The following is a 22773-nucleotide window of genomic DNA, read 5'->3' as shown; positions in this document are numbered from 1 at the left end:
TTAGGCCACAGCCAAATGCTCACAAGAAAAGCTCCTCTACTTATTTATGGTCGGTATTCTGCAACAAGAACAGTAAAATTAACATGAGAAAGATCTAACCGTTAAAATGATACAAAAATTTTAGAAAATACCGTCACCTTGCGCCCCAAAACAAGTATTGGCAAAGAAAATTTGCAGTTGAGAACGAACAACAATTGAGGAAAGTTAAAAAAACGGCGCAGACGGAGGAAACCAAAAAAAATAAGCAACAAAATTTTTGGTTTACAAAATTCTCTACAAATGCTAAATAATGCTTCCCAACCTACAAAAAGCTAAATGATGCATCGCAACAATTATTCACAGTCAATTGTTTTCCTGCTCAATTGGTGACCCAACCAATGGCTGTCACAGAGCCGCTAAACAACAATTAAAGAAGCAAACAAAAACATGGAAAACTAAAAAATCGTATCCTTTATTATATTATATAAACTGCAATATATAAGCTTGACATGTCTTCGTTTAGAAAAGAGACGAAAATGAACCAAATTTTGATAAAATTTCTCCATTCTTTTTTAACAAACACAACAAAAAATCAATATCAATTAAATTAAAAGATCACCAACAACTAACTTCAACCAGAGAAAGACCCTAATTGCTATAAAAATTGAAGATTGCGAAAAGTGCTAAGGAGGCGTTCAACCGGGCATAATGGTAAAAAGCGAACAAAATTGTCTAAAAGTCTAATATTTGCCTCAGATGGTAAAACATAGCCGGCAAATTGACGGAAAATAGCCGCCGTTGACCCGCTTGACGCACATTGGGATTGAATAAAAAAATGAAGAGATAGAAATTGACAGAATTTTTCTAAGTGTCAAAGTGGTCTTATCTGATGAGTAAATTCTGCTTATTCAGTTATATTCCAAAATTACACTTGATTTAGCTTCTTAAGTGAAGACTATTGTGTATAATACCAATACCAGCTATCAATGGTTTTAATGAACTTTGATAACCCAATGCTTTATGACTTAATGACCGGGCTTTATATGTTTATCGTTTCCTTTTGATTTTGCTCTTTTGACTTTGACCGTATTCACTACATTACGTAATTCAATACGCGAAAGAATTTAAAATCCATTCAATTGAAACAGTGAGTGAAGTAAGTCAGAAGTCAAGCGTGAAGATCGTGGTTTATTTAAGACGAAAAACCTGATGATAAGGTAGAGCGAATTTTAAAAAAAACGAGAGCGCCTAAAGAAAAGACTTTGAGAGACTGACAGCGTCTATTAAAAAATAAGCAAATATACTTTTGCTAGCCAAACTGATTGAGAGAAACTGTTTCGGCAAAGAAGTTAGAAGAACAAGTTAAAACTAAAAAACCGCCTTGAAAAAGCCGTACGAGATCAAATAATATCACTCGCTTAGTGAAAACTTTTCACCCCTACTTTTTTCGCTCTCTGTTAGAATATTGCATGAACTAAAACCACGCTCTCCTAATTTTGATTTTTATTCAGTAGTTTGACCTAAACAATTAGCCTAACCACTGCTGCGAGGATGAGGGTGGCCATTAACAAAACAACCGAGAAAAAAACTGATATATTCGTACACATTAAAACTGTTTTAAAACTGACTAAATCAAATCATATAAGAAAACAGACAAATTCCTTTACCTGTATTGGATCAACAAATTAAAGCCAAGGGGAGCCATTATATCAGACATCAGTGTGTTTTTCTTTCCCGAGACTTAACTTTTCTAAGAAACCAAAAATCGTCTTCCGAAAGGAAAAACTAAAAAATTTAGTGGAGTGGAGTTTCTCTATTTTCGGCACCTTGTTGTCAAATTACTCCTTGTCCGGTCGCAAATTTTTCAAAGGCCAACCAAGCTGTCCTTGAAAAATTCAATCACTAAAAAAAATGAGGTTTTCTTTCTTACTCAACCTAAAATTACGGCTAATTTAAGAGCGCTAAAAACTATCTCGGGAGAAAAAAAATATGGTGAGACAAATTTCGAAACAATCACAAAACATAAAAGACAGCTTTCCAACTAATGAATGTAAAGGAACATTCCATCTTGAATGGATGTCCACAAATTCTCCAACAATAGCTGCCATTAATCCTGCAGTCCTTCCTTAGCTGCATATGATTTGATGGTTCTAGAAGGCTCTGCGATCTCCTCTCCAGTAACAGCTTTGCAATCTCAGGAAATCTTGATTCAATCATTCTCCTTCACCTTAATCAAAAATCTGCTAGATTCCTTCCTCCTAGACTTTTGATCCTCGTACACCCAATCGTGTATCTCTGCACCCATCAAACTTTGATGTGTTCTCCCACATGAGTAACTTCTAACAGTTTCCTCTTGATGCTCATCCAACTGCTTGGTCAAAACAGCATCATTACTCTGATTTTCGTTCAAGTGCTTTAGCACACATTCCTGCAGCTATTTATCAACTGCGAAAATTTACTGTGGTCATCTTCTGTCTCAACTTTTTGCTCATTCTACCTTTGAGGTATCGACTTCCAATCAGTTCGCTCTGAACATGATGAATTCTCCAAATCGTTCACAGTGCATTGTTTAGAACACAATTTCAACCCATCGGCCATGTTTGCTGAATTGCGAAACTTTAACCCTATCAAGCTTCCAAAAGATCGTCCCTGAAAGCTTTGACACCGTTATCAATATTGATGTCCGTTGCACTCAGACCGTCTCACGCTATCTCTTCGAAATTGAAATTTGCGGCAAAACTTGCATCGCTTAGCACATCACTAACATCGCTCATTTTTAAATTTCTAAGTTCATCAGGTCAGGGGAAAGAAGATCCCAATTTACTAGTCTGTGATCCTCCTGAGTGAATCATTGTCCAGTTTAATGTAATCCACTATCAATCCTTAAGGTTTATATGCACTTTTTAATCCTTCATAAAGGCATCTAAAGATGTGCGGCCATCAATTTTTTTGACAAATTACAAAGAGCAATGCTATTGGTTCGGGCGTTTGTTCTAAAGCTGCTTAAACTCATGTTTTATGGAAGAAAAAGAAAGTCATGACTGGTTGAAGCGTCTGTTCAACAGTTTTAGCGTTTCTCATTGCGTTTCTCATTGCTTGAAATCTTATAACAAAGATACAGCAGCAAACATTCTCAAGGAAATCCGGCAACTTCAATCATGAACATTTTATTCACATCAGCATTTCCGTAACAAAGCACCACCATGGCTTCAAATGCCATGTAAATGTTTTGAAGAGCAGATATTCTTAATTACAACAAATTGAGATGGCAATTTCCTGCTCCATAATTGAGTGAACAATCAAAAATTACGTTGAAATCAGACGAGGCTGAAGTGACTTCGGCACCTTCTGCGGCTGGGAAAAGTTCCGTTATCGAAAAATTCAGGGAACCCCGTGAGAAAAACCGGATGGGTCGCGTCTCGAATAAGCAGAAGTCCTCTACTGTTGTGAAATATGCGTTGCCTATAATGATATTGCCATTGTCGGTTGACTTTTTTCTAATGAATTTTGCTACCAGCTCAGCCAGTCAGAAGATAGAGACAGATGGGGTAGAATAAGCAGTACAGACGGCTGTATGCTGGTTCTGATGAAGCGGCGGTTGTGTCACAACGTCAGTTCTGAGGTCTCAGAGGAAAACCTCCTTTTACCGATAGAAAAGTGAAACTACAGATACACTGGTCAAGACAGAGAGGATGGCTCTCGATATAAAAACTGACATCGCCAATCAGAGGAGTGAGAAATGGGCTAAATCGGTAATAAGTTTTCCTTACTAACTAATATATGCCTGTTGATGCTTTCACCAATCGTGACTCGAAAATGACAAATTAAACTATTTCTATTCACAAAATCGCCGGAATCTGATCTGCGTATTGTTTGCGCGCTGAGCTGAGATTTAGGTTAAATTTTTTTTGGCGAACTAACGTCTGAGATATTAGATTTCACTATTTTGAAAGCGCGAAACATGAAATATTAACTGCACCTGCTAAAATCTCTCGCAAAAAATGAACTAAGAGTAAAACTTTCCAAACTATCAGACAATTTTTATCTTCCTTTCTTTGATGAAAATTTGTTTTGCGATCCAATAAAACTTAATTCTGCCTTAATTATTTATCTTTTCTTCACGTCTCGTTATATTTGAAACTTAGTGATATTGTTGACCACTTAAATGATTTAAATTGACAAAACATTTTCCGTTCGCTTCTCGGGTAGCTTTGCAATCAAAGTCTAACAAATTCATTCAAACGTAAAAACGGCCGTATAGAAAATTTTTGTAAAAGCTCACGTAACACAATTGTTACAAAATTTGCTTAAGGGCAATAAATAATTGGTAAAACTTCAATTAAGTTTTTCAGGCAGACTTTTTGAAGCGCGAACATTAATCAATCAAGGATATTTTTGGACATGAACAAATTTCTGACCCATTTGTTTGCTTGCCGCAAGAACAATAATTATAATGTTTTAGAACCAAATAGATAAATATTGGGCCAGAAAAATGAACATATCATTATCCTGATCTGTTGAAGTACTCAGCGCATGCTATGTAGATAGGATGATGTCTCACCTTCACTTGGTTCAAAATTTCTAACTTGGAGCATTATAATCATAATGAGAAACACTGAACCCTGTAACTACGGACGCATGACGCATAATAACATAAAAAAGGGGCTACATTTTGAAGACCATGTTAGCATTCGCATTAGCTCACAGGAAATAGATCAGGAATACTCCTGATGCAACCTTAAATAACATTCACCGAAATAATCCGAATTGAAGCAATAAATTATCAATTTCGTGCTTCCGTTTAGAAGTTCCAAAAACAGTAAGCATTTTTGAAAATACACACTTTAATAGTGCAAAGCTGCATGAAAACCATATTTTCAAAAAATAGATACATGTATACTCAAGGCTGTAGCCACAAGTAAAGCTTAAATTTCATTGTGAAAACAGAAAATCAAAAGGAACATCACAGTAGAAGACGATAAAAAAACTGTAATAATGGTGAAAATAAATAATTTAGTTTTCGATGATAATTGTGCATTTTCCTTTTACATTTTTGTCGCTTAGACTAGGAATACAAGATGATGCAATACTTCCCATAGGGGCGACAAAATAGCAAAGAAAAAGCTAGAAATTCTCAACAGTTCGCACACATGTATTCCTACCTCCATTTTGACGACGGGCCTTCGAGGCAATTTAATTTGGGATCCAGGAATCTTTCTCCAACTGCCAAAGTAGTCCAACCAAGACTTGTCTTCCCCATCGTGTCTGATGCGAATGTACTTGCCTCTCATTGTAAACTTACGCGATCCTGAAAAGAGGAAAATATGTATTCTGAATGAAGAACGCAAGAGGGATCCTTAAACACAGACAGCGTTCAAGGAGACTTACTGGATATCACAGTGCTAGGACAATAGATCAACAGAGTTTTTTCTGAAATAATTGAGAGAGTAAATCAAATGAAAAAAAAATCCAAAGAAACAAAAAATGTTTGCCATACAATATCACAGAATAGCAAGGCCAAGGGAGTGCATGAATAAATATCGCAAATTTATATAAGCAAATCACACTTCAATTTCTCACGAGTATATATTAGCAACATAAAAATGAACGAAACAGCAGAGAAGCAACACAACAGCCTTCGGTGCTGATCTAGAACAGCATGTATGTGCAAAAATTGCAGAAACCTTTTCAAAAATAAGATCAGAAAAATTTTCGAATACCAACATTAATTTTTTTTCTGACATTTTGGTTAAGGACAAATGCAGTTGAAACAATAATAAGATTGTAAATGTAGAGAGAGGCATAATAAACAATTTCTTCAGACCAAATTTTGATACCGCCAAATCGTTCTTACATAATTTTCGGGACAATTACATATGCGGTACCGAAGATCTTTTTTGCTCCTTTGGTGAATAGGTTAATCAATTTTCGATTAATGTAACAGAAGTGATTCAAAACTTTAAATCTGCTCAGTCGAGGCGTCTTTATACAGGCTTCTGGAAGCCTTTGATGTTATTGCAAGTACATTGTTTATGTTCTTGAAAATAACTTATTATTAAATTCAAGTTCAATCGGCGTTTATTGGACAAATCCCAATGGACATTTCAAAGAAGTACAAATAAGCAAAAAATACATTTTCAATTTTACGTATTCGGGTTCTGTCACAAAATTCACAATTGACCGCTGCTAAGAAACCAAATAAATTATTTCCGATTTTTTAAATTTTCGATGGGAAAATTAAATCTGGCACAATACTGAGTACTATAAAGTCTATAAATCAGGCCATGCTGATAATAACAAACCTTAAGTCTAAGCTATAGTCCTCCATGCTAAAAATTCGTAGGAAAAAATTACTAGATTCAGTCGGTGCTTTCCGGAGCTAGATCGTGCTGAGCTATAGTTCTTCGAAAGCTCGAGATATTTTTCAGACAGTTTTGCATATATAAGTTTTCCGTCCAGCTTCCAATAGCGACACTGAAAACTATACAAGTCACAGGAGTCTACGGAAGCTAAAAATGAAGATTACCGCGCCTGTGAGGGTTGTGGTTGACTCTTCCATGTCTAGTAGATGGCCTGTAAAACTAATCGTCTTCTCTTGTACACTAACCTATTGGTTTTTGTTGATGTTGTTAACTTAATTTTTTATGTAGAGCTTGCTGGCAACATACCAGGCAGATTGCTGGAAAACAGCCGCCATTGATTCTGATTAAGACATCCAACAAAGCACATTATCCAATATGTGCAAGAAAACCAAAATCTTAAAAACAAAATTTTTTCCAAAATTAAGTATTTTTAAGAACCACTTAAAATAACAACACTTTATGAAAATAAAGGCTCTAAACATCCTTAGAATGAGTACACAATGCAAAAACCTTGTGTCAATCAATGACAGACAACAAAAAGAGGAAAAACTAAACAAATTCCTAAAAATCAGATATCTTTGCAAGTCAGTGGCGTCAAAAAAGATTAACACTGAAACAAGCAAAAACAAGTAACATAGCCGGCAGATTGCCGGAATAGCTGCGAAATAGACTTGCGTGCCGTAAAATACAAATGGAAAAAGATACAGAAGTGAGTTGATAATAGTTATCGCCGCCGCCTATAAAACTTACAAGTTTATTTCAAAGGAGGTTGTTTTTGGGTGCAAAAAAATTTTCCCTGTCGCGTCTCGAACCGGCGATCTCCGGATTAACAGCCAGTCGCCTTAACCACTCGGCTGTCGGACCATACAATCTGTTTTCTTACAATCAACTTTGTTTTAGGAACAGATTCTGTTTCTGAATAACCCCAATTTAGGTCACGCAGAAAGCGTGAAACCAAGCGCGAAAAAGCCATTTAAGCAGTGACGAGACAGAATGTTCTAGAACAAATGTAAAACGAAAATGAAGCGTCAGACGACGAAACAAAAACATAGCCGGAAGAATTCCGGAAGCGACTCGAAGCACCAAAACTTCACAAAAAGCTGAAGCCATTACCTTTTGTATTAAACCATTAACTCATTACCTCCGCGGGTCTGATCTAAAAATCGGTGAAATTTAAACCACTGTCACCAAGAGAAAGAAAATGCAGCAAAATTTTATTATTGAAAACGTTTGGTAACGTTAAAAAAGTCTGAAATAATTAGGATGGTCAAAAAACTGATAGCCTGACAAAGCTGACAGGGCCATCAATTGCCCTCAGAAAATTAATGATTCTAATCTCAAAAAGATGCGAAAGTAAACGGCAGATAAAAACTTCAAAAAAGACAGGAAAGTCAAAATTATTCAAAAAAGAGTGCTCAAACTTAAGAATCAGAGAACCACTACAATTAGATTTCTAATCACAGCAATTAAGACAAAAATAATACATGATTCTTCCTTGTTGTATATATGCTAGACAACAAGATTTCCTACTAATTCAAAAATTAAATTAATCATAGAAAAACAAAAGCAACATAATAATATTCAAAGGCAAACAATCGTCTAAAGACAATACCCAGCCCGGAATAAAATTGCAATGAATAGTAATAAGTTGAAATGTTGGAAAAGACTTTCTAGCAAACTCCCAGTACTGCCTTATTTTGAATTGAATCAATTGCAAACCGAAGAAACCAAGATCTAAGAAAAAGCTGAATTCATTCAATTTTTTAACAACTGAAAAAATCAATATAACGAAAACAAAAGTAGGTGCCAGGACAAAACTAGAATGATACAAACGAGAATGTGAATAATATGGACACAATGTTACGAACACCGTAACAAAAAGACCAATTCTTGATTTTTGAAAGTTAAAAATCAAATTTAAAAAAATCAAGAAAAACGAGTATATTTCATTGATCAGCATTCGAGACATAGAAAAGACAACGAGTCATTCGAGAGAAAAATCCAGCTTGCTGAACAGAATAAAACAAGAAAAAGCGGAATTCAGACATACGAAAGAATGAAACATTTTGCAAAAAAGTGGTCAAAAAGTATTTAAGACTGCATTTATGAAAAAAAATTTATCTGTTTTTTCAAAAACTTAACACCAAAAAATGACTCAATTTTTATTGAAACGAAATTAAAGTCCCTCATCTTCCCCAAAATACTATTTCTAGTAATTAAAAGCAAAATACAAACAAAAAACTGAAAAAAATTGCAAAAAACTACGAAAATCGGATTAGCAAATGTACAATTTTATGAAACAAAATTACATCGAGGTAGAAAGAGGCATTGAGTATATGAATTATCAAAGGGAAGTTGCCCTATTAACTGATTTTTGACAAAAAACAGCTAAAAGATCCAAAAATGAAGAAATTAATAGAAAAAAAGCCAAAAAATTAACTAAAAATCAAGAAATATGTGCCAATTTCGCATTTGAAACGCAATTTCAGGCTATGCAAAATACTGTGCTAACAATTTCCCGGGTTTACATTTCAACATAGCATCGATTAAAAATTATTTCTACAAAAAACCAAATTTTAAGCAAAAAAACTAGGCCACTTAGACGAAAAAAACGGCTAAAAACGGTTATCTATATGTGCCATTCAGTCAAAAACTACTTTTCAATGTCAAAAAGTCATTCTCTAAACGCAGCGCATGATCAAAAAACTTCTCTCGCTCAGAAAAAATTAGTTCACACTGCAATTTTACTCGCTTTCGCTTTTAGGTCAAAACATCGTCTGAACGAATAGTACTTCCGGTAAAAAAAACCTTAAGAAAACTAATACTCCTCTTCGAGTCGTAAAAAAACCAAGAGCACCGCAATATAGCTACGCTCAGCTTACAGCTTCGCAGCTATATATAAAAAAAAACGGCGTTTCGACAAAAGAATCATGACCTGGTATTCTGATTATTATGGTCTAGGTTTTCAGCGTGTAACCAATTCGTGTTGCCAATGATGTGACTATATCCGGCGGAGGCTAACATTCGTAATCTGAGACTTGGCTATTGAAAGATCAAACTTTCTTTGTGAGATTAGTTTGCAAAAGGACTTCGACACGTGAAAAAACTCGCTTTCAAACTAAATGGATAGCCTTACGCTCATATATGTTTCTTAATAATACCTGAGTTAGTTGGTTGCAGTAGAAACAAATCGAGCTCCTTGATATCCTTAAAAAACAGCTTCTGCAATTCATAAACTTCCTCTGCTTGTTTTTTCTCATCTTCCTTCTCTTTAGCTCCATCTTTGCTGTCTTCAATCATAACAACTGAATCGTCAATTATTGTAACTTCATTGCCACCTTCCTTAGCAGCTTCGATCACTTTCACTTCGTTGTCATCATCCGGTTCAACCCCTTCAGAAATCTCGGCATCAATTTTTTTCTTCAGATCATCTTTTATTTCTGAAGACTTATCCGGTGTGTCAGGTACTGCTTCAAATTCCTTCTTTTCATCAGTTGAATCTTTGACTGATGCAGACGAAATTTCCTCATTAGTCATCAGTTCCCTAGAGACACAGAATTATAAAATCATGACTTGTTTAAGACAAAGACAGGTTAATGAGCCCTTAATTACAATTCAAATTCTTGATTAAATCATTGACCTGACTATCGCCATTATTACCACTTCTCTGGCTACACCTCACAGAATCATAAATATATGTAGCAGAAAAACAAATCAACTGTTTCAAAAAGCAGGCGATTAAAAACTTCACAAATTTAGAAGACGTAAGTATTGCCTGAGATAACCGACGAAGCTCGCATCTTTCAGCATTCTGATTCTCAGACCAGCAGTTTTCAAGTTGTCAGTTGCCACAGGCAGGCAGGGTACCATAGGTGCACCATTTTTCTCATCTTCCGAATAGTCTCTGATCAATCGATGTATGTTGCGTCTCGTTATTCGCTTTCGGCTTTTGTCAAAGATGGTTGCCATCGATACCTCATGTTCCTAAATATGCACATGGACTAAATTTTAATTTCAAGCAAAGTAGAAAACAGTATGTAACTGTAGATTATGAGACGAGTATGAAAGCGCGACTTATTGTGAGAGAATAAAATCTCGTGTAGTATCAAGGTTACAGTCTGGGCTAAATAGAATAGAAACTAATGAAAAAACGACTTTGATATGCTTCTCAAAACAAATGGAAAATTGGCCACATGAATCCAGGCCCGAATGTTTATTTTAAGTACATTTTTGCACCAAAACAGATAAATTAAATTTTATGCCTTCACGTCTCAAATAATATTTTGAATAATTTCTTTGATGCTTTTATATTAGAAGCATCATTTTTCAAAGCCCAGAAAAATTCAGGTACTACCCATAATTTCAAGATTTCAAATAGATTCAAAAGATACCTTATGATAAAAAATTGCAGAAAAAAGTTGAATCTCTACGAAAAAATTGATTGATACTTATGAAAAGGGAACAAAGCAGAACCAATTACACAAACAAACCGAATAACGTCGGGCAAAATTCTTTATGTGACGGATTTGTCTAGGGACGGATTCGAACCCCCGACCTAGACTGAATCACTTACCACACGGCTATCAGGCCCTTATGCTTTTCAACTTACAATTGCTTTTATGTTTGCAACGCACACTTAATTGCTCAATAAGCACAAATTAAGTCAAGCAGAAAATCAAAACGTCAAGCGTGAAAGAAATCACATTAGTTAAATCAAAAAAACGTTCTCGAAGAAAACTGTCAAGCAGAAATTTTGCATAAAAAACCAACATGTTTACAATAAATGCTTCAAACTTTGTTCAAGAGCAATTAAAAGAATTCCGGACAGTGGATCTAACTAACCATTTACACAGATCTGCTTGGCATATTTTTTGATTAGGACCATTTCTAGAGAGAAAATTCCAAGAATTTTTCTATCAACAATTGAAAAAAAATTTTAAACATACCCGGCAGATTGCCGGAAAATAGCCGCCGTTGATTCCAATAAGCATGACTGGGATTGAAATAACAGAAGATATTGAAAAAAAAAGATTTTCGTACAAGAACATTTTTTTAAGTCCGATTTATTTTGATGGCATTTCGTAGTTGAACATACTTCTGTTTCTTAGAGAGAGGCTACCGGGGCTACTATCAATAACAATCAGCATTAGAGAGAGGTAACTAATACTTATAGGACCGACGTTTAAATAGCGGGCATCTAAAATTGGGCTTTATGGGTTTATCCCGTTTCTATTTCTGATGTCAATTTTTTATACTGACTGTTCATTTTGAATTGCTTTGCTGAGCAACTGATGTTCAAAATAACTTTTAGCAGAATGAGAGAAGAGAGAAACTAGCCTAGAGAAGTCAAAAAGATTTCACGCAAAATGTTGAAAAGGCGGCAAAATGAGGTAAAGCGAAACATTTTTTTATTCGACGAAGTAAAAAAACATAGCAGGACAAGTCCTGACGTACAATTCAAAGAATTTTCATTGACTAAAAAAACTAGACCTAAAACGGACTATGAATGGATTGGAAAAACCATTTAGAAAAAAATCCGATCCAAAAAATCGAAAAAAGAGTAAAAATCAAAGTGAAATTGCCGCATGTGAACAAAAAACCACAAGCGAGAAAGCGAATTTTTGTTCAAACACCCTTTTCTCACTCTACTTTAAGTTTAGAGCGAAAAAATTTAACGCCGCAAAACCACTCGCTTTTTCGCTCCATTTCCTGTTTCGGCGTGACCAAAATCACCACTCCAATTTGACTTCAAAAATCATGAAAATGTGTGAACAGATCTTAAAAAAAAAGAAGACAGCGCCCCAATACAATTCAAATTCTTTGAATTGTAAAAAAAATAGGAGCGCTATAATAGCCGGCTGAGAAGATGAGGGCGGCTATTAAAAACTAATTCATACATTCATATTTTAAAACAGAAAATTGATCTTCAGAAAAACATTATAAAGCAGTTGACTTCAATCAAATGCCCGAGCAATGACGACTAAAACCCGGAGAGAACGAAGGTTTCAGGACATGGCTAGGGTTGACTCTAAGTTATCCAAAGACTCAAGAAACTCAACCCCATTGCACTATCGTGACTATCGGCACTTATATGGTGCAAAATTTTTTGTATTTTTACCTGTTTAGTGTCAACTCTCTCCATGTGTTATTTTGTTGGATCTCTTATATTATTATAAATGGTAGAATGACATAAGACCTAACGGCTCGCAGGTATCATCATTGACTTATGCACTCAAGTATTTAGCTCAGTTAGTTAATACTTACAATATAAATACTGACTTTAATCCATCAATCAGTGATGAGTAAACATTATTTATAGCTCCTATCATAAATTTTTTTGAGTTCAATAAAATGGTTTGAATAAAACACAAGCGCTATATTGAAAACTATTTGAAACTGTTACAAAGAGCAGCTGCCTCTCGATTTGGCTATAGCTTGATTCTTAATCAATTTTATTCCTTTGTGTTAAGTTTTGCTAGATCTCAAAATTGGCAAAATTTCTAAGTTATTTGAACTATCATACAAGAAGTTAGCAACTCTACTATCAACTGAATGACGATTTACAAGTTCATTACGAGAGTTAAGATAGTTCATCACTCAGAATAGTTTTAACTTCAACAAAAAAAATCCTTTTAAATGGCCGAGTGACAAATAATTTCGACTAGTCAATTGTATGAGAATAAATAACCAGGCTGGCGTAAAACGCGAGAACCAGACTGTCAAGATTGTGTTCATCTGGGAATCGTCATCAGCCGTAGCAATAAAAATAATAATGGCAGAAATATCCGATCTGAATGCCAATTTAGCTAAACATACGACGCAAAATGGACCGCGTTAAAAAAACCGTTATAAACCTGCATTCATCTCATAAGAAGGACAAATTCGAGTGACATCGGTGCAACAAAACGGCGACGTTGGGCCCAGGTGAAGAATGTTTGATTAATTTATTATGCAGGTCACAACACTTGCAAAAACCATTCCGAAACCGCAAACATTTCAAGCTCATTCCAAGCAAGCTAAATTTAGGGAAAAAGCATATTGAAAGTGAAGTGATTGGATGAAACATAGCATAATTTGATCAAAAATAAAAGAAAATAAACTTATATTTTGCGCACCGATTAAGTCGAAATTTTGATGCGCTCTGAAAATGTCAACCTTTATTTAATTTTCACTCCAGCAAAAGTTAAAAAATCGTTAGGAACTTGTTATTCAGCCAAGATTTTTGTCATCTGTTTCCGATTTTAATTCAGGAATCAAGTATTCAGTTTGTTCTTTGTTTCAGTTATTCAAATATCTAGTAAATCTTATGGAAACAATTTCAAAACAAACACAAAATGCTGATTGCCAGAAAGTCGCAAACTACCCATAAAGAGGTGCCTCTCGGTGAATGATTACCTTCAGGCAGTAAGGATGTGAATGCCTTGAAATAGTAAGGTCGAATTTTCTCTTGTCCCGTCAAATTGATGACGATTGTGGGGTGCATAGGTGGGTGAGGGGTACGTAGGGAGGGGTTTCTTTGACCTTAAACTAATTCAAATTAAACTTGGTTTTTTGAGCGTAAAGTGATTTTTTTAAGTCTGGCATGATCAAAATCTGATAACGAAAATGACAAAACTTATATCATTTGCGTGATCAGATTTTGATCATCCCAGACTTAATTTTTTGCTAGAGAGAGAGAAAAATGACGCCACGCGCGCAAACTCCGGTAGTGAGAGGAAAAGGCAATTCAGAAAAGTTGACTTTTGCATTGCAGTGTGAACAAATGTAAACGAAAAAGAAACGAAAACATAGCCGTTAGAATACCGGAAACAACACGAAGAATGGTGCAAGAATATTTACAAGAAAAGATCTTACCGATTTTAAAACCATCAAAAAATAGAAAAACAAAGCGCAAAATGTATTAAGAAAAAAGTTATTCTCCGGGGGGGGGGGGGTGGCTAGTTGGAGGACGCGGGGTTGGTATGAGAAAGGATTAGATTGCTGGGGGTTGCTAATGTTAAGATAACTGGGGGGCTGGGGTAGGTGTGAGGAGGTAAGGCAAGGTGTAGGGGTTGGTGGGGGTAGGTAGTTCGCACGGGGGTCAGGGGGCGTGGGATAGGTATTAGCGACTTTTACGTGCTCGAAAATTTTCAAATTCTTAAAATAGCAATTTCACCTTGAATATTACCAGCAGCTAATTACTATACAATACAGCAAAGCTACTGATAAAGTCCAATGTTCAAAAACAAGTCAACTTAAGAAAACTAAAGTGAAGGAGGAGGGCAGCCTGGTGAGTGGGTTAGGGATATAGGGGAGGGTAGTTAGCTGGGGGCGGGGGTAGGTAGGTGGAGGAGTACGAGGGGGAGTAGCTCGGTGAGGTAGTTTATGTACGGGGGTACGGTGGAGGGTAGGTAGGTTTTGGTGGGGCGAGTGGTATGTAGGTGCGGGGATATGCAGGTGAGGGAGGGGTAGGTAAGTAGGGGGTAAATAGTTGGGTGAGGGGTACGTAGGAAGATTTACTATGGTACCTAATGTTCTGTGCTAAGAGGATTGTCGGTGTTCTGGGTGCCACCGACAATCCTTAAAATAGATGATGGCCTGGGGAAAACCAGAGGATTCTATCCTACACCAGTTACCTCATAAGAGGATTGGCTCTTACACTAACCCTAAAGGAGGTAGGGCCTTTATACTGATTTTACAAAGAGATGGTGCCTCACGGTGATTGATTACCTTCAGGCAGTAAGGATGTGAACGCCTTGAAATAGTAAGCGGTACTTTGCCTCGCCCCCTTAAATTGATGACGATTGAGGGGTACCTAGAGTGGGTTGACTACTCTCCCTTTAATGCTCGCTTAGTGATGGGGCGAGGGGTAGGTAAGTGGGGGTATGCAGGTTGGGGAGGGGTAGGTAGGGGGTAATTAGGTGGGGAGGGATAGGTAGGGAGGGCGGATAGGTGGGTGTGTAAAGAGTTAGCGGGTTCTGTAACTGGGATAGCGAGGAGGTACTATTATTGGAAGAATATTTCTCAAAAGGACCTTTCAACCTTGAGCACTACCAGCAGTACCTAATCTCCACATATTAGTAACAAAGCCACTGTTAAAGTCCCTTGTTCGAAAACACAATTCAACGGTCTGAAAAAGGAGTCAATGTCCTAAGTCAAAAGTACAAGCCATAAACAAACTTGCGTCAGCTATAAAAAAATTGCCAGTAGAATAACGGAAACAACTCGAAGAGTCGTGCAATATAATAACTAACCTAACCTTTCCTAAAAAAGAAACCCCAAAGAAAAGACGAGATTAATAGCCCAATGAAACTGTAGACATGCCTTTAAAAAAGGGGAAACTGCTTTTAGTTTAGGAGTCTGCGTAGGCGCGGCAGGTAAGGGGTAATTTTTTGTGAGGTGAGCGGTAGGGGGTTGGTGAGGAGGGTAGGCGGGGTGGGGGTGAGAACGGGATTAGTTGGTGGTTAGTTGGGGGAGGGCGTTGGTGGCAAGCTACTACTTGTATTAGAACCTAAGCTATTGTTGAATATTGACAGCAGTTCAAATTACTATAGATTACAACTAAGCTACTGTTAAATTCTAATGTTCGAAAGCAGAAGTCAACGTTCTAAAACAGAAGTCAAATTTTGAAAACAAAAGTCAAAAGTTCAAATCACGAACAAACTTGCGTCAGCTAAAAACCTGTAGGATCATGATACACCTCTTCGAATCCTAAAAAACCTGTAGAATACCAATACTCCTTTCCGAGTCGTAAACACCGCGAATAAAGCAATATATCTACGCTCAAATTAAAGCTACGCAAATATAAAAATTAGTCAACTCGTATAAAAACACTTGCCATTAGTTCATATGACGCCTATAAAAGCAGCAAAGAGCAGTAACAGAGCGATATGACGGCCTGAACAAAACTCTCGAGGTGTGTTGCTTGAAAAAATGTAAAAGTTCGTTAGAGGGCATTCATTACGTTTACCTAGGTAAGAAACTTTTCAAGATACTGTTCCGGCACAACTGCAGTTCTAATTGGAAGTAAAAAGTGCTAGACGAATAACTTTAGAGACTTGCGAAGTTTTAACCAGTCTGACTGCCCTGGGGCTTTACCATTTTATACCGTTTCTTCCGAAGCAAACAATTAAGGCAGTTAATTTCATAAAAAAGACCAAAATGAGCCAAAAATTGCTAGAAACGTTGTTTGAGGGTCATTTAAAATTGATTTACTCAAATATCATTGGCCTCAAAATGATGGAATAGAAAACGACCCTCTTTGGGTAATTAAACCCACGATGACAATCATTAAAACCAAAAATCCGTTAATAAAACTGATAATTTATACCTGTTTAGCAAATGCAGCGTCAAATTCTTCAATATTGAGCTGAGGTCTTCGTCTATGAGGCATCATCTTCATTCCAGGTAGCGGCTCAAAGGCCACGAAGGGTCCAATGTACTTCCGGGAAGGCTTATTCTGAAAAACATGAATTTACGCATTAAATTATAAACGGCCGTCAGTTGGCAGTTTCAAGGTTTTCATTGGAACTGAATATTCGATTAAACAGAAGAACCAACAGTCAATTGCACTATCAGTCGGCAAGACTTACATCATGGTCCAGAGTTATAACTTCCTAAAGCAACAAAAACCAATTAAAGAATAAGGCAAACATACCCTGCAGATTGCCGGAAAATAGCCGCCGTTGATTCCCATAACCAAGATTGGGATTGAAAGAAGAGAAAACAACTTGTGGAAAAAATGATTTTTGTACAAACAATTTTGAAGTGCGAAATATTTTGATGTCATTTTGCAGTGGAACATACTCCTCTGTCATAGTGAGACAATACAGGAGCTAGTATCAATACCAATAAGCATTAGAGATGGTAACTGAGAACACAGATCGAGTAACGAGCATCTAAAACTGGTCTTTATCCAGTTTCTATTTCTGATTTCGTTTTTTTTATACTGACTGTGTTCAATTTGAATTGCTTTGCCGAGCAGCTGCTGTCTAAAAACAATTTTAGCAGAATGAGAGAAGAGTGCAAATATCCTAGAGAGGTCAAAAAGATTTCACGCAAGATGTCGAAAAGGCGGCAAAATGAGGTAAAGCGAAAAATTTTTATTCGACGAAGTAAAAAACCATAGCAGGACAAGTCCTGACGTACAATTCAAAGAATTTTCATTGACTAAACCTAAAATGGACGATGAGTGAATAGGTGAAACCATTTCTAAAAAATCAGAAACAAATTTAAAAAAAAAGGAAAATTAATGTCAAAATGCCACATGTGAACAAAAAAAAACCACGACCAAGAAATGAAAATTCGGTTGAAACAAAAAACTAGGCCCAGAATGAACTATGAATAGATTGGGAAAACCAGTTAGAAAAAAACTAGATGCAAAAAATCGAAAAAACAGTCAAAATCGAAGTGAAAATGCCGCATGTGAACAAAAAAACCACTAGCGAGAAAGCGAAATCTTGCTCAAACGCCGTTTTCTCACTCTACTTTAAAATTAGAGCGAAACGATTTCACGCCACAAAATCACTCGCTTTTTTTGCTCCAATTCCTGTTTCGGCGTGACCAAAATTACTTCTCCAACTTGATTTCAAGTGAAATTGCCGCATTTGAACAAAAACCACTAGCGAGAAAGCGAGTTTTTGTTCAAACACCGTTTTCTCATTCTACTTTAGAAGTAGAGCAAAAAAATTTCACAGCAAAAAAGCACTCGCTTTTTCAATGCATTTCCTGTTTCGACATGACCAAAATCACTACACTTAATGTGACTTCAAAAATCATGAAAATGTGTGAACAGATCTTAAAAGAAAACATAGCCGGGAGAATTACGGAAACGAATCGTAGATAAAATTGCCGATTCTCATGACTTAATAACTAGAAATACTAATTATAACCCTAAATCTCCACAAATTCCATTAAAAAATTAAATAAGAATAGAAACGGCATTAGAAAGCAAATTGAACAAAAACTAGACAAACTTAATGAGTTTTTTAAATAGTACAAGGAAACATAAAACCGAATAAATCTCATTTGCAATTGGAGCACTCAAAAACTCGCAAAACAATGGGCAAGTCATAATAGGCTAAGAGAGATGTCTAAGATTAAAAAAACGTAGAAAAACTGCAAACAAATCAGAAAAATGTTTGAAATTTTCAATTTTTCATTCACTTTTCCTTGAGAAAATGTTTTATAACATAAACGACTAATGTCGGGCGAATTGTTCTCAAACAACCGGCGAGCGGTTGGCTTCGTCAGTAGCTAGCCACGGTTTAGTGAGGCTAGCTTTAGGTTGATTCGACTCTTCAACTTTTACCTTTCTAGCCTTGTCAGTTAAAAATAATCAAGTAAAAGCTGATATTTTAAAAATTTGCAAAATAATGCAAAATTTAAAAAAAAACTACCGGATTTCGCAGTGAAAATGTTCAAAACTATTTTACCTCTCTGGATTTATGTCAAGTAACCCATTTGCAAGACTTGAAAAGCTTCGTTGGCCAGGAATGATCGTTAAACTAAGAAAAGGACAAAAAGATTCAAATATTTTGAAAACAATCGCAAAATTCAACAAAATCCTGCTAAAACTCAAGATATTAAAAACCATTTCATTGCCTCAAAAGATTATCCACTAACCCTAAAAAAAGGTGCTAAAGCTGGAGTCATTAAAACATTGATAACCATTCCATTAAATCTGCAACAGAAACTTTCCGACAGCTTATCATCAAACCTTGGAGTAGGTCCCTAGGACCCTGGTGCCAGAAAAAATGATTAATTCAAAAAGATTAAAAAACTTGAAAATTGCAACTATTTTACAAAAATTGCTGATATTAAAATCCTGAAAACATACCATTATATCTAGAAGCTATGCAGTAACCTATAATCAAACACTAGAAGACGTTATCTGGCTCTTGAGACTGGAAAAAGACGAAAACATGACAAAAAACATAACATAAATTGCAAGTTACATAAAAACTGCTAAATTTTGTGATTATAGAAGTTGAAAACTAATCCGTGGCCAAAAAACATTTTTCAGTAACTTATTATCAAACCCTATCGGAGATTTTCTGTTAAGCTGAAAAACCTGAATAATGACAATAAATGTCAAGCTTTGTAAAAAAATGCCAAAACTCCTGCTGTTGAAATCTTGAGAAACATTCCATTACATTTAGAAATTATAGAGTAACCTATTGTTAAACCCTAGAGGAGGTTCCTCGGCTGAAAATTGCAAAAATTTGTGATTTTAAAAAATTGCATTTATTCCATGGCCAACAAAAATTTTTAAGTGACTTATTATTAAACCCTTAAGGAAGTTTTCTGGCCCCTGGGTCCGTAAAATCTTGGATAACAAACAATGTCCAAAAACTTGCACGTTTTGTCCAAAATATGCTAAAATTCGTGATGTTAAAATTTTGAAACCATTCCACTACCACAAGAAACTACGAAGTAACCTATTATAAAAGACTAGAGGAGGTTCCTTCACAACTAGCGCTGCAAGAACTCAAAGAATGACAAAAATTTCAAAAAGCTTGAAAAAACTTGTGAAAATTATTATAAAATTACGTGTTTTTAGAGATCGGTTGTTCGAAAGTAGCCACGGTGGGGAGGGGGGTGCAACGGGGGCTGATGGAGAGGGAGGGGGTGAGCAACAGTGGAGTGGGAGGGGGTAAAAGCGCGGTGGCGGGCAATAGTTGGGGGGGGGGGTCAACAGTGGTGGTGTCATCAACCTCTCTTCCACCCTTCACACCATAAATATAAGTCTCCAAAACGGTTTGAGCTGAAACAGCTGAAAGGCTCTAAGAGCACTTAATGCCCGCTGGGGGCTACCTGTTTATCCCGTTTTTGAGGACGAAAAGTCAAAAATCGGTCAAGCGAAAAATCGAATAAAAAAGACCGACAGGACTAATATAATTGCTGCAAACTTTCTTTGAGAGCAATTAATCAACAAAATTCAATTCAATTGGTATCTAAACATTCCTTAAGTAACAAGCTTCTATTCAAATCCAACTTAAAGCGGTAAAACAAAAAACAGGCAAAAAATCATTAAATTTTGTCTAAAAATCAGCAAAACTGATCTAAAACCTCCAAATTAGCATTAAACTCAATTTAACTACTTGAAACCTTCAATTCCTATCAAACAAGCCTAAAACTGATACAATATTATAATCAAACCTCATAACCATCAAAAACTATCAAAAACCAAAAAAAACTGCTTTTAAAAGCCACATGTGAACAAAAAATTTCGCTCGCTTAGAGAAAATTTTTTCACATCAATTTCTCGATCTCTCAAAAACAGCGGTATGAACAAAAACCACTCTCTTTTCGCTCCGCTCTTCACTTCTTTTCAGCACCATAATCACTCCAAATTTTTTCACGCGTTCCATTTCCCGCTTTAAAAATCAATCCCAGAAAATTGATTTAAAAAAAATGAATTTTTCGAGTCGTAAAAAGACAGCGCCCCAATGCAATTCAAATTCTTTGAATTGTAAAAAAAAAATAGGAGCGCTATGATAGCCGGCTGAGAAGCTGAGGCGGCTATTAATCATTGATAAAAAATATTAATTTTATGCAAACATTAAGTAATGCAAACATTTGTATCGACAGCAAGCATGAATTGGATAAACCATTGAAAGCCTTCGTTTTTCAATAGGGACAACAGAAGTTGTAGCAATGAACTCTTCAAACGACTACCGCGATTGAAATCAACTACAAATTCGGTTAAACAAAACAATCGGTCAAAATAACTGCTTGTAAAAAGACGAAAATGGTCTAATCAATAATCTTTCTAGATTGAAGCTTTTAAATTTTCGAAACTTTCTCAATGATTTTATTTTTACTGTTAACGTCCACACTATATCTGCAGGCATTTCTTCACAGATTATTCCTGTTTTCGTTAACATGTTCACCGAACCACGCATCATTTTTGGTTTGAAAATTTTGGATGCGGAAAAAACCACATGGAAATCCCCCCTTTAATTTTAGGTAGGAAATAAACCACATTGACTATTAAAGAGATGCGCATTTGGCCATGTCTGGCGGGCAATGGTCATGCCTTACCAGCCCGCGGTACTCAATATGAAACTATCACAACCGAACAAATAATCACGACCAAAATTCGAATTTAAAACGGTGGTTTGTTTCGGGGGGAGGGGTTCCTATCAAAAATTAGGTGGTTTTTACCGTGGGTGTTTATTTTTTGACCCCAAAATTTAATGAAGAGTTAACATTCCATTGAACACATCAGACATATCTTAATTTTAAATTCTTAAAAGCAGTCCAAATTCTATAACATGGTGCTGTGAATATCGATGTAGTAGACTTTACTAGGAGCAATTTTGGAATGGGATCTCATCGTCCGCAAGGACATTTGGTCAACAGTTAAAAAACTCAACCAAAGAATTCTGGATTTCTCAATTATCCAACTAATTAGCCTCATTTCGCACCATTCTCTATTTTACATCACCTGATTAATCATCACTCACCTCATCAGTGATTGGCTTGACCTGGCCATTGGGCAGGACCTCTAGAATATCCGCATCATTATTAGAACCCTCCCCTGGAGCACCCGGAGCTGCACCCAACCCTTCGCCCTGAGAACTCCGTCTAGATGCGGTGGAAACCAAGCTACTTCCAGAAGGAGTTTTGAAGAAACTTCCGAAAAACTGTTTCTGCTTTTGGCGCTTCAAATTCTCTTTCTCTTCAGCTTTCTTTTTCTCGTCTTCTGCCATTTTTTTGGCTTCCTCTTTTTCAACACGCTGCTTTTCAATGTCTTTCAGTTTTTGTAGGCGCTCTTGCTCTTTAGCCTGCTTTTCTTTCTCCTTTTGTTGTTTTTCGCGTTCTTTCTGCATTCGCTCTTGCTCTTTTTGAAGTCGTTCCTGCTCTTTTTGCTGTTTTTCCACCTCTTTCTTCTTTCGTTCCTCCTCCTTCTGCTCTTCGCGCTTTTTCCGCTCTTCGGCTAATTTTTCCTCTAGATTTTTACGAGCAGCATCTTTTTCTATCTTCTGGAAATCCAAGTGTTTCTGTTTCTAAAATCACAGCATCAAATATAATTTTGCATTCCATGAAGTAAGCTTCGTCACTACAACAGGTGGATCAAACATTTCTGCACTAGTTATAATTGTAATAATGTTACTACGGCAGACTTGTAAATAAACTTGATCCTTAACGTGATTTGAACATGTAATGTTTTGAACATACATTAAACGTCATCATTCAGCTTTGAAACGTTGATTTGGTGGCTGAATTCAGTAATAAATGATTGCTGAGTCAAGCTATAAAACGGAGAAACAGATCTTAAATTAAAATTCAAAGAAAAGCCACAGTCGCTCGATTCAGTGGTCTAATAAATCATTCAACAGCAAATGTTAACACTTGTATGAGGAAAAGAAGCTCATAAACCATCGATAAAACAGCAAGAAAATCGATTTCGTACCGAGATAGAGGCCGAAAAAAGCAGAGGAGTCGA

General features: G+C 36.2%; 1 protein-coding gene across 2 annotated transcripts in view; it reads right to left on the bottom strand.

Moving 5' to 3' along the window:
• Positions 1-22773, bottom strand: part of LOC142341776 (uncharacterized) — a 645707-nt gene that overhangs the window by 12705 nt on the left and 610229 nt on the right. Inside the window, exons 5-10 of one of the 2 annotated variants that reach the window (XM_075392995.1) lie at positions 21791-22333; positions 16913-16936; positions 16651-16779; positions 10117-10325; positions 9503-9885; positions 5142-5287 (exon numbers count right to left, since the gene is read on the bottom strand). In XM_075392995.1, the coding sequence (XP_075249110.1) occupies positions 5142-5287; positions 9503-9885; positions 10117-10325; positions 16651-16779; positions 16913-16936; positions 21791-22333 (1434 nt within the window). The remainder of the gene's footprint in view (positions 1-5141; positions 5288-9502; positions 9886-10116; positions 10326-16650; positions 16780-16912; positions 16937-21790; positions 22334-22773) is intronic. The other variant, XM_075392996.1, reaches the window with a different exon arrangement.

Source organism: Convolutriloba macropyga, chromosome 6 (genome assembly GCF_964194025.1).
Source record: "Convolutriloba macropyga chromosome 6, txConMacr16.3, whole genome shotgun sequence".
Classification (NCBI taxonomy): Eukaryota; Metazoa; Xenacoelomorpha; order Acoela; family Convolutidae; genus Convolutriloba; species Convolutriloba macropyga.
The sequence above is the reverse complement of the archived record's forward strand: the minus strand, read 5'-3'. Positions and strand labels throughout refer to the sequence as shown.